This window comes from Phoenix dactylifera, chromosome 3, assembly GCF_009389715.1.
Source record: "Phoenix dactylifera cultivar Barhee BC4 chromosome 3, palm_55x_up_171113_PBpolish2nd_filt_p, whole genome shotgun sequence".
NCBI lineage: Eukaryota > Viridiplantae > Streptophyta > Magnoliopsida > Arecales > Arecaceae > Phoenix > Phoenix dactylifera.
The window spans coordinates 7,690,745-7,703,941 of NC_052394.1; the positions used below are offsets into that span (position 1 = coordinate 7,690,745).

The 13,197-nt window shown below is 36.1% G+C and overlaps 1 protein-coding gene across 1 annotated transcript; it reads left to right on the plus strand.

Moving 5' to 3' along the window:
- The first annotated feature begins 5,099 nt into the window (after positions 1-5,099).
- On the plus strand, positions 5,100-7,385 carry LOC108511462 (uncharacterized J domain-containing protein C1071.09c). Its single transcript, XM_017843875.1, has 4 exons — positions 5,100-5,246; positions 5,346-5,397; positions 5,527-5,594; positions 6,900-7,385. Exons 1-4 carry the CDS (start codon positions 5,100-5,102, stop codon positions 7,383-7,385), a joined length of 753 nt encoding a protein of 250 aa, XP_017699364.1.
- The last annotated feature ends 5,812 nt before the right edge of the window (positions 7,386-13,197 follow it).

Genomic DNA, 13,197 nt, shown 5'->3' on the forward strand with positions numbered 1-13,197 from the left:
CTACGTCAAATGGGCTCCAATTTGTCATCTCGCTCTAGTGTAGGTTGTAGGAGAATTGACCCAAGCAACTTAGTCCAATCCTTTTGATTTGCAGTCACGAAGTGCCTCAAGTATAGATCTAATAGAGAATTAACCCTTTCGGTTCGCCCATCAGTTTGAATGTGGAAACTAGTGGAGCAGTATAGTGTCGAGCCCATCAATTTAAATAGCTCCATCCAGAAATGCTCGATGAACCATGAGTCACGATCATTGATGATCAACTGTGGCAACCCCAAGCACTTCACCACATGCTGCAAGAACAATCGGGCCATCTCCTTCACTGAACTATCCTGAGGGGTAGAGATGAATATAGCATATTTGGAGAACCGATCAGCGACCACCATGATAATCGATCCATACCCTTCAAATTTAGGTAGGGCAATGATGAAGTCCATGCTGATGCTTTCCCACAATCGCTTGGGAGCAGCAAATGATTCTAGCACCCAACTCAAGCTTGAGTGACCCCCACCTTATCTTGCTAGCAAATGAGACAATTTTTCACATAGAGTTCCACCTCTTCAATATTTGGCCTACCCATTGGCAAATCGGGTTGACAATATTCAGTGTTGAGATCTAGCCCATTTATCAAGCAATCAAGAGAATTAGATAGTTTAAATAACATTGTTGCTCCTTTTTTCCTCCTAGGATGGGGTAGAAAGGAGAACAAGTTGGAATCGATGCGCAGGCATGTCCCTAGTATCTGAACCGAAAAGAATAGATAGAAGTGAGTTCTATTACCTTGACCTTCTAAGACTTTCACTATTGGGGAGTTGCCTTCTCAAGCAAGAGAGCACTAACTACAAAACTACAGATATAAAGCTAAAGACTAAAGATAAATAAAGATAGCAAATGATAAATGAAAGGACAAAATAGAACTTTTGGTATTCGATCGGCAATGGGCCTCTTCTTCAAGTCACAATTTATATTTATATAGCTCTTCACTAACTATCAAATACTTATCCATCCTTAGCAGACACTTGTTTTTTCCGGTTACTATCCTTCCTTCCATATTCTCCTAAAAATTGTTGAAGTCAGTTCTAATCGTTCAACCGACTTCCACCTCTTGTTCTTTCAATAACCACCCCACATTCTATTTCCAAATCTTCACTGTAAACTAGGCAGATGGCTTGAGCCGTGCAAGCCGCATAACCTAATCGGCCTTTACATGCACTCTTGCAAATAGGTCATAAGCATAATCAGCTTATGTCTCTCACCTCTGTGAGACTTGGCCTACATCTCGAGTAATCACTTGGCCTAGTTCGACCAAATTCCTCTAGATATGGCTCAATCTGTATTGCATGAATCAATCAACCTACTACTATCATTTAACCCCTGAATTTGGGCATGTGCCACCATCTTGGCCAATCTTCAAGTTCTTGATGGCGACATAATACACATGGTCTTATCCATCATTTAACTCCAATTAGTGGTTTCCATGCTTGTCATGAAGCCCATCCTATTTTTTATTATCAAAGCAAGTCTCTCACTATTACTTAGTTTCTAGCATTATTATATGGCCATCATCCAACCAATCTTTGGGCTTCTACTACGGGCTAGGATGTGGTGTAAACAAATACAAAAAAAAATATTTTTTTGACCACCTGACACATAGGCTAGGGATCTCCAAATCACATGATTCTTGATGTGTAAGCAATTTAGATGTAGTAAATAACATCCAATATTTTGAATCATGAACAAGGACCCCTAACATCCAATCTAGACCTGGCTTGATCAGAGTGGAGATTCACTTGCAAGTCTATCTCCCATGATATTACATAATCATATAAAATAATATGATATGATATGATATAACATAATACAATATAATATAGTATAGTGATGTAACAAAATAATATTATATTAATGTAATATTATATGATATGATATAATATAACAATATAATATAGTTATATGCAATAACTTAATATATTATAATGTACTATTATAGTATATTTGTATTGTATTTTAAATACAATTAATATTTTAATATAACATCAATTCATACAATTGCAACGTTATTCCTTTTGATAATTACTAATATTGATGATAACTATATTATATTAATTACTATCATATTTCTATAATAATTATTATTATATTTTTATATCTTCATGTTATAATTATATAATTATATTATTTTAGAATTATATATAATATTATTATATTTATGAATATCAAATAAGAATGATACTCACACAATGTGTGGGGAGATAATGAAAAATTAAATATAAATTTATGTAATATTTTTTTTTGAAAAAAGGAAAGCAAAATAAATTATAAGTGGAACGTATGCAGTAATTATTAATCAGTTTGGTTACAACATTTTATTAATAAAAATATCGGCACTCATAGAAAAGATAATTGTTTAACATAAATAAATGTAAGATATTTGCTACATAAACAGCTAGCAACTTATATGCTTGTCATAGAGCTAAGTAACACCTAGACATAGATCTTGAACATGGTGTCAATTTATAGATTTGACTCATGTAGAGTGTTAGGCTCTTAGGCTAGTTGGACCAATCTGGTCCATTGTCAGGCTTAATGAGTTGAGTCAAGGACACATAAAATTTAACCATGATCTAACCAACATTGATTTAGCTCATAGCAGTAGAGTTTGTAGGTTTTATTCACCGAGAAGTTTAAATGTCGTGCCTAATATTGTCCTACAATTGTAAAGCCATAGTCATGATCTAGAACCATTTTTTGGGTTATCGATTCAAAGACCATAGTAACCATAAGTTTGTTAAATCGAATATTGGATAATATCCAACCAACATCCTTCCCTCATTCATGGGTCTATGTTGCATTAATTTTGCTATCTACCTTTGAAAATTTTGTTTGCATATATTTGGGTGATGTAGAAATCCTTTTTTCTTCTACTTGACGTCCAAAGGCCAAAGCAACAATAAATGGGTTGAATCAAATATCATATAACATTCATCCAATAGCCTGCCCTAATTTGTTTTACTTTAACATTTCAAGCATCGTGTCACACATAAATTGGCATTAGTTTTTGGGTTTAGCTTAGTTGTGCAATCTACTTAATAACTATTGCTTTACAAGATTAAATTTCTCATTTCAATAGTTTCAAATCTCTATATTGTATATGAGGTTTCCTCTTTTTTTGTTCCTACTTGGATAATGTGCTACTTATTTGTCAACAATTACTGGCAATTTGAAGTCATTTACCACTACAAAAATTAAATAAAATAGATGAAATATCTATATTATTTCACATGCTAAATAATTAAAAATTTAACTTGCACAAATCATAACATCAATGGCATGACAACTATAAATTTAAAACAAACAATAATATATTTTTATTTGTATGTCACATAGTACTTATGGCAAAACATCAGCTTATCTTAAGTTTACAAAAACATCAAGCCCCGCTCCCAATTGTAGCAATCAAGTTTCAGGCTTTAAATGCTTCCAATTTATACTCACAACACTTCAACCATTCCCATTATAAAAACAAATTAAAAATTGAAGGAAAAATAAAAAAACTATTTACTTAAGCCATTGATCTAATAAAACTCTCATGAATCATGGAAATAATGCAATAATGATCCTTTCAAACGTTTCGATCATTGTGACACTGACTTGCACATAATTTTTTTAGGATGTTTTCACATCTACAAAAATAATGAAGTAGAGCTTTTGCATTTCCTAAAATAATTAGTAAGAGTTTTTGTATTTCCTAAAATAATTAAGAAGAGCGTCTACATGGAGGAAATATTCCCTAAAATAATTAAGAAGTTGCATGGTGATATTTCCTACGTAGCATGTGTTTCCTAAAATAATTAAGAAGAGTCTCCTAAGCATGATGAATCTTGTTCCTCTATATGGTGATATTTCTAACATATTTAAATAAATTTAACACGGATTCCTAAAATAATTTTTTTCATTTTTTTTATAAAATAATTAAGAAGAATACAGTGAATGGTGATATTTCTAATAATTTTCTGAAATAATTTTTTCTGTGCATAATGGCTTCCTAAAATATTTTTTTCTTAAAATAATTAAGAAGAGTTTACAATGTGGTGATATTTCTAATTACTTCCTAAATTATTTTTTCTCTCTGAGTGGAGACTCTATATGGATAGCTTCAAAAAAAATTTCTCAAAATTAATTAAGAAGAGTCCAGTACATTGTGATATTTCTAATGGCTTCCTAACATAATTTTTTCCTCTGTATCATGGCTTTTTAAAATAATGTTAGAGATGGGAAAGCCGATTTTCTTGAAACGATTTTTGGAGGGCCCAAATATAGTAAAATAAAAGTATTTTTACCCATACATACATTTACAGATACAATATAAAAGATAACTTTGCAATTTTTGCATGAAATTGATATGCTACATCCCTTTTCAACCCACCTTACTCACACCACTCACAGTTCATCATAAAGGAACAATATCTGTTAAAGGCATGCATACTTGGGAACTCCATCTAGAGCTGATCATAGGACTTGCACATAAAAAAAATCAATTTTTTTTTAAAAAATTGGCCTAAAACCTAACTAAAAGTATCTGTAGTTTAAGCCAGAGCCCAGCCCATCACCAGTATTAGCTTCATCTTTCAAAATTTAAAAAATGGAAAAGGACCCATATTAATATTTCCCATTTAATACTTCACAACCTTTGTTGGATTCATTAATCTATCATCATCTTAGAAGTCAAAGCTCAGCAGAGGAAAAAAAAGTGTGAAAATATCAAGAGTAAAGGAACCAACGCGTGTTTAAACCAACAACTACCCAAAAAAAAAAGAAAAAGAAAAAGAAAAACCGAAGCACCGAAACCGGCTCAGAAGGGGCGCCACGTGTCCAGACCAACGGTAACGTCTCTACCTCCCTCTATTTTCCCACCAAATTCGCCCATCTTTCAAAATCTCTCCCGCAAACCCCGCTCTCTTCCCCTTTAAAACCCCAACACAACCGTCGTCACTACACTATAACAGCAATCCTAAAGCCAAATAGAGAAGAGAGAAAAAAAAAAAAAAAAACTATTAGTCCAATTCAAAAGAAAAATCTTAGTGGATCTAATTGTTAGCACCATGGAAAGGCAAATGGAAGAGCAATTGGAGAACAAATCACAGCTAGTCAGGGAGATCTGCTCCATCTCATCCATCTTTGCTTCATGCTCTCACCGTCGACGCTCCTCTCGTAAGCCGGTCTTCATTGATTGGTACCTCGTTCTTAGAGTATGTTCTATCTTTTATTCATTTGATCTTTCTTTTTCTTTTCACTTTGATCGTTTTAGATTGAGACCCTATAAATTACTCGGATGGATTTTGGTGTAGATTGATGAAGATGTGGGGATAGATGTCATCCGGAGGCGATACCGTCAACTGGGTACAACAAAAACTAATCTAATCTAAATTGACAATTCTGCAACCAAAACATATGGGGTTGCTTTTATTTTCAGATGCTAGTAGGTGGGTTTTATTGTTTTGGGTTCATGGACTTTGAGATCTGTTGCAGCATTGCAGCTTCATCCGGACAAGAATAAGCACCCCAGGGCTGATGTTGCATTCAAACTTGTCTCGGAGGTAAATATCTTCTTTTTGTTATCGTTTTATGGAAGTATATATGAATGTTGATCCTTTTCTGTATTCCTGGGGTATTAGTCATTGGGAAGTTGATTGAGATGTTGATGATTTTGGTTGGATTGGCACATAAAACTGTAAAAGTTCCATGAAAGAGGTGAACCCTTGATTGCATTCACTAATGCCTTCTTTTGCTTACCAATTATGTCTGCGATCTGTGCTTCATATACCTAGTTGTTAGAAGACCCTGATCTATTTTATTTGTGCTATGGATATTTTTGAGACTCCAAACCGGGCTTGTGATCCAGTGCTGAATTGCCAACTGGTTCGAGCGGTGACCGTTGGTAGCCTTGCGGAAGTCGCTGAACTTTCAATGCAAGCTTGGTCGGACTCAAAATGTTTGAGAGGCACCGTCATTGAATTACTCTAGCAGATTCAGATGAATGCCAATTGATCATAGAATGTTTGTGTTATTGATAGGGTGCAAGCTGACATGGTCCTTTTGAACCGATGGACTACTACAGGAAGATGAGGATAATTGCCGCCGAAGTCTATAATGATGGGAATTTTCCATCTTTATCAGACCTCCAGGTCGAGAAAAATTTGGATTGAAACGAACTCAAAAATTTTGGAAGACTGGATGTCTAAGCTGGTTGATCCCCCGTAGCATGTCATGATTATTATTTTTAATAACATCTCTATCAAACTCAATTCCTTTCTTTCTCGAGTGTAGAATATCCCTAAGATTCGGGGGCAGGTCATCCCTATGTATTAGGGTTTTTCAAAATGAATTCTCCGAAGTCCCTAACCCTTGATTCGATTTACTGTCAAGTTGCGGCTGCAGTGATTGGGATTCTCACAGCAATGTGGGTTCCCGCCGTCTTGACGCAGCTGTGAAAGCTTTATCTGATAACAAACTATTGGTTGAGTATTCTGTCGGATGTTTGGGGTTAAAGGATGAGGGGGCTTCTAGCTCTTTGTGCAGGCACCTTTCGTAAATATTTTTAAGTTTACATCAATCAGTTCTTAACATTCTGACCTTAATGGCCTTAGAACTCATTTTCCAAGGGAAAAGATGTTAAAAAGCCATGAGTCTTGAAACATGGCAGTCTCGCCATTTGAAATATATAACCATCATAATGGTGTTTTGCAGCAATAAGTTACCAATTATTGGAAGGATATATTGGTTTCATGCTTCTGAAGTCCTTTGAGTTCATAAGAGTCGAGGACTAAACTAGTGAGCGGCTTTCAATTTCCAAATCAGTTTGTCATTGTGATCTAATGAAAACAAAAAAAAATGATTTGCAGGCACATGCATGTCTCTCTGACAAAACCAAAAGGAAATCCTTTAACTCTGAGAGGTGGAAGAACTTCTGCAAGGAATGCTACAAGAAGTCCCAGTTTATGCCTTCGGGGAACCACTGCAATTTCCACAAACATAGAGCCTTTTATCCCGCAGAACAACATGCCAAATCAGATAGGATGATGCACACACTGAGAGAAGTTCAAAACAGATTCAGAGAAGAGTGCGGCGTGATAGAAAATTGTTTAAGAGCAAACAAAGCTCACAGAAGAGAGTTTCCAATCTTCAATCCATCTGAGCAGGTGCTGTATTCCCCTGGCTACCCACATTATCGGACACAGGTGTTCGAAGAACCTACGGCCCGCAGGTACGACCACACTAATAATGCTCGAAAGTACTGGGAAAGAGGAGGTCGATGTGAGTCCCCCGTTTATGAGATAAGAACAGAAAATCAATCAATGAGAACAAAGAATTTCGGTTTCAGCTTCTGAATTTTAGATGCACCTTTGCTTATTCTCTATGTTTTATCACTCATCTTTCGAGCAATATTTTGTACTTGAAACCTGTCCTCTTACATTATCATTCTTTGCATAAATGGTTAAATGATGAATTGTTTTCTTGGTCTAACTCATCTCTTTGGGTGTATTTAGGTGTTTCTTAAGAGTTTTTTTAGGTCTAACTCATCTCCAAAGTGAAATCTCTGAAGATTTTTTTTTTTTTGAGCTAATTCTGATAATAGTCGTAATTGACTGCTGAGACTGAAGATTCTAAAATAATAATGAAGGAAAATTCTCGCCTGTTCTACTATCAGGTGTCATACTATAAAACTCTCACCGCAGCCAAATAAATGTCACGCAAAAACAATTTAAAAGTTCTTCCACCCACCAATCTAAGGTCATAAATATGACCCAAGAAAGACTAAGTAGTTTTCTTCTTGCTGCTGAAGTTAAAATGGTGGTGATCATACCTTACAGAGCCGTGCTGTTATGTGGAAAATGACATCTGGATGATAAGAATAGCAGATAAAATGGAAAAGGAACAACTAGAGCCATGAAATGGAAACAGATACAGTTGTGGAAATATGTTGAGGTCCAATTGGTCATTGTCTGACCATCTGCTAGTCAAAGCCATTTCCTTAAGATTGATCTAAACTGATAAACTATAGCATCTAAAAAAAAATGTGGCGCTGAAGATCCTTCATTTATGCTTCACTTTTAGTTGATAATATGTGGGTCTTCTGAGTATGATTTAAGATTTTTGCATGGTTGAGGGCCATGTTATCAATTTGAGAGTCTGAAAAGTCTTATCAGCACGTAGTAATCCTATTGTCAAAAGCTTTATATTATGAAGTGATGACTGATGACTGCTCAAAACCTACATCCAGCATATATGTCAATCAGTGGGGCCAAATTTATTGGAAGCCAAATTTTCCTCAATTATATGGAGTGGTGATGAGATAAGTCAATTAGGAACATGTCATGCAGAAAAAAAAGACAATTAGTTCAACGGCAGCCTACTTTCTACACACAACTTGCAGAAGCATGAGAAATGTGATTTAGGATTACATAATTTTTTATAGACGCATGACAAGGTAAATATTTTGTAGCTTAAGTACAAAAATAGCTAGTCAAAATTATAAGCAAAGGTTAGATTCTTATTCCAGATATTGCACATTTTTGTAATTCTTGACCTCAATTGTCATATTATCCTTATTTTTCTCCATGCTAATCGAAATTTTTCTTAGGGCATGCGCAGCATAGTTCTCTACTGGACAGATCTCTACAGTGCACAATATCCTGGAAATTGAAGCCAACATCCATGCAAACTTTGAGAACATGGTAGCAAGGATTTAACGTTTCTCAATACTAATTATTGTCTTGTTATAGCAGCCATTATATTATGCGGGCAATGGATTTTAATTAACATTTTCACTATTTGGATTGAGATAATAGATGTAAGAATAAGTAAGATTCAAATATTCATGCCTAATTACAAATATGTACTTTATTTTGTAACTTAGGCAAATAAAATTGTTAATTTTTCCTATCACTAGATAAATTCTTCGATTACTTCCGACAAAGTCCATCTTAAAAGAGGCTGACTAGAAAAATCTGGGGGGCCATTCTGCTTTTGTAGCATACAGAACAATCTTTGTCTCCTGAGAGCCCCTACCTTCTAATTTCCTCAAGATGAACTTCGATGACAGTGTGGCTGATGACGGGAGATGCAGCAGTATAGGTTTCACCATCCGAGACCACGACGCCAGACTAGTTGCGGTGGGGGGTCGGCGGATTTTTGACTCGTCAGTGGCATGTACCGAGCTTAGAGTAGCCTGAGAGGGTATCTGCTATCCGAGGCGGGTGCTCGGTGCGGACCGCATCTTCCTTGAGGGGGATTCTGTCACGGTGGTTGAGTGGATCCGGGGTTGAAGATGCATGGCTGAGGATCGGTCGCTGATCTATGAGATTCGCAGATTGTTGGGGGAGTGCCACTCTTGCCAGGGCTCATACGTCTACAGGAAGGCAACTAGGTTGCTGACAGGTTGCCTTCTTTGCAGCCCATCACTTTGGTAGATTTGTCTGGTTGGACAGTGAGTTGCCAGGGCCTTTTTGTAGCCTTTTGTTTTCTAACTTTGTTGTTGGCCGCATCTATACCCGTTATGTGTGAGATGTCGTTGTACAAAAAAAAAAAAAAAAAAGTTCATTTCAAAGGTCATGGTTTTTCTTCAAAAGAAACTAGTTAAAACTATTATCTCCATTAGAACATTAAATGACATAATCGAGGAGGTCCATCGCTTGCTCGAGCAATATCACTTTCAATTACTAAAACTCCAGATTATTACTTATAGAAATTTTCAGAACGATCATCGTTTTCGCATTTATAATCTCATCCTATCTTATAGGAAAAAGTTGGGGCCAGAGAAGCAAGAGGAGAAAAATCAAAGCGTACACAAAAGCTCTCTGGCCTTTAGAAAGGGTGTGGTCCAAAGCTTTATGCCCTTCCATCTCCATCAGAACCTATCTAAAACCCATGGCCCTATGCCTATCAAGGTGTCATTTTGGTACGGCTACCAACTTGCCACGTTTTCATCTATCAAAGGATGGTGGGCAGGACACGGATCACGAGAAATACCCGAGCCTCATGTTTTGTGATTTGACGTTATTTCGATGATATTAGCGTGGCGTTTCTTTTAGTGATATTATCGAACAGGTAGAATGAGTCCAAAGAGAATGTTGGAGAAGCGTTTTTTTTGGAGTTATCGCGAGTAAATGGGGTTGGTGGACCGAGATGTTGGAGGATTTGGATAAACATGCGGCTGCCGTGAATAATGAGAAAAGCCAAGAAAGCGAGCCCACATAACGTTTCCAACGAATACGGGGTGTTAAGATACGTGGAGGTGTGTGCATGGCTACGTATACATTTTATAGTGCAAATTATATATCTAATATTCTAATACTATATTGAATTTTTTATATTGAATTTTATTATCTAATATTCTAGTACTGTATTCAATTCTAGTACTACTGCCCAACCTCATTGTGGTTTCTTTGATCTGATTAAATCCTTACAGCTGATAGATGTCTCCCCTTAAGGGGCAAGAATAACTTGGTACAATCATAGAGAATGCTCTGTTTTGGCTGAACTTGATAGACTTCTTATGCTCTCAATCGGTTCAAACCACCATGGCTAATTCTTTTTTTTTATCACACTCCAATCCTTCTTTCTTTTCAAAAAAAGATGTGTCAAAAATCTCCTTTCACGTTTAATAAAAGTTGTCCATCTCTCGGCGAAGTTGTATCCAAAGTCTGGAATACATAACTGCATAAAAATTATATCCAAAGTCTTGGCCAACTTAGGCCCTTCTTGAACTCTCTAGTGGATGAAGCGCAAACTGCTTACATCGAGGGCATTCTATCTTTGACAGTATTTTTATGTGCAAATGAGATCCTTCATCATTCCAAGAAGAATAATTCTGAGGATATCCTATGTAAGTTTGATCGTTCAACGACTTTTAATAACCTAAACGTTGAATATCTTATTAATCTCCTTAAACATAGAGGCTTTCCCAAGAGATGGATTGGGTGGCTTTCCAAGTAAACTTCTCTAATAACCCGTGATCTATATTTTTTCAGCTTTTTTCTCCTGCCTCACATTCTTTCCTAGATCCATAGCACGTCTTTTTAAAATTCCCGTAAACCTTTGTTAATTATGTCATTCTAGTCGGATAGAGAGTTTCAACCTACTTATAATTTTTACAAGCATATATAATTTACTTGGAGAAACATAGAATATATAGTGGAAGAAAAAAGTGAGAGATCATAACAAGAGCTACTTGAACCATATCCATCACTTTTTTTGCATGTCTTAATGTCTCATCTAACTTCACAAGCTTCAAAATTCAACTCATCGTAAACAAGTTAAAATCTTAAGCACATATTCTAATTCCCTTATTAAATAAGGATGTGATGCAAGTAACATGATGTAATTGAAAAAAAAAAAAGAGCAATATGGTAAAAGAAAGGGTCATTTGGATTATATTACACTCAACATGATCGACTTGTTGATATTAATTTTCATAAGTATTGCACATTATTTTATTTGAGCAATATAGTAGTGATGTGCCACCATTAATTAGCGTTTGAATGTTAGACTTCCCCACAAGGGCAGGCTTTTAGAAAAGGGTGCCACAGTTGAGTTAATAGCTATCAGTTAACTACATATCAATATGATACGAATTTGCTATATCATGCTATTAGCCCCAACTCAACATGATTAGTCCGTAATTAGCTAGCAGAACGAGGCAAACAAATTAAGCTCGAAGACTTCTTTTGAACCCGAAGATAAGGTGATAAAGAGAATAGAAGTGAAGTAGGATGCTTCCTCACAGCTTCGATGCTCTGGCTTGTTTTTGTTCACTAAATATATATTATATATGAATTTGAACTTATAATTATTATTGACAAAAATTAAATACATGATTACAAAGTTTGATTCATGGGAAAGATGTTTATGAAGGGTCCAAGAAGATTTGCTTTTCACAAAATTTTTCTATGATCTCACGACCTACTAACTTTTTCAAACATCAAGAGGGAGATGCACAGCCCCTCCTCCCCTCTTGTGACTACTAGTGCTCACAATTTATTTTCTCCTATGAAAGGTCCAAGGCCCATCAAGGATGGGATGAGTATAAGACTGGTATTAGCTTCTTCTAGTCAAGGAAAAAAAAGAGAAGTCCAAAGCTGTTTTTTTTGGCATTTTCTGTTGCGTTTTTTTTAAGTAAAACTTGTCCATCCCAAATGCAGCATTTGGCCTTCAAGGTAAATGGATTTGTTTGGGTCACATCGATTTGAGATCAAATCGTACCAATTGGCTTAGTCATCATCTATGATTGGACACATCAAGCTCTAAAACTCAACCCATCAGTGAGTGGATTTACACGATGGTTCCAATCATGTCCAAACTCAATCATGTCACTCAATTATGCCCAGTATGAGCAAGCTTTGAGGAGAGATTATTCCTGCACCTCTCCCACATACATCAATCACAATATTTGGTGAATGAGGTTCAATAATAGAATGCACTGCCACTTGGTGCCTACAAATGTTGGGAATAATTCTCTTGGCTGCGGTTGTCCACCCTACGGTGCTAGCGAACAAGATGTGAGCTTTCAAAATGCGAATGAGTGGTATTCCAAGCACCCTTCATTTGTCCATGATTCATAAGTGCTGGATTGTAAAGGAGATTCTGACAGGACTAAAATTGAGTGGATTGGCTGTTGTGTAAAGTTTCCAGCCAGCATGTCTCAAGTCCGGTCTAGCAAAAGATGGTAAGACATTAGTGGAGTTTGGTGAAACCAAGGCCAGTCTACCACTCCATCTATTATTTCTCACACCACCTTTTCCTACTTGGGCTCTTAAGTTGACATGCCATCAAATGGTTGCATCTGTCCTCTTTGTTATTTTGATATATGATGATGCACGATGCACGTTGAATGATCAGCATGGATCTTTAGTGTTAGCCTAGATGCACAAATATAATTGATAAATTAATAATTCAATATTTTTAATATTCAAAAATAGTAAATAAGAAGAATAAACTAGCAAATAATTAACTTGACAATAGAATAATAAAATGAAGAAATGAAAGAAGATGGCCTGTGGATCGAAGCACGCTGACGCGTTGTCCCAGAAAAGTTTATGCCCCACGTATGGGTCCGCTGGCATGGATCTCCTAGAGATACGATAATTCAGTACAGAACTACGTCTTTCCCATCAGTGCGCCTCCAAGGAAGAAAGAAGAGCA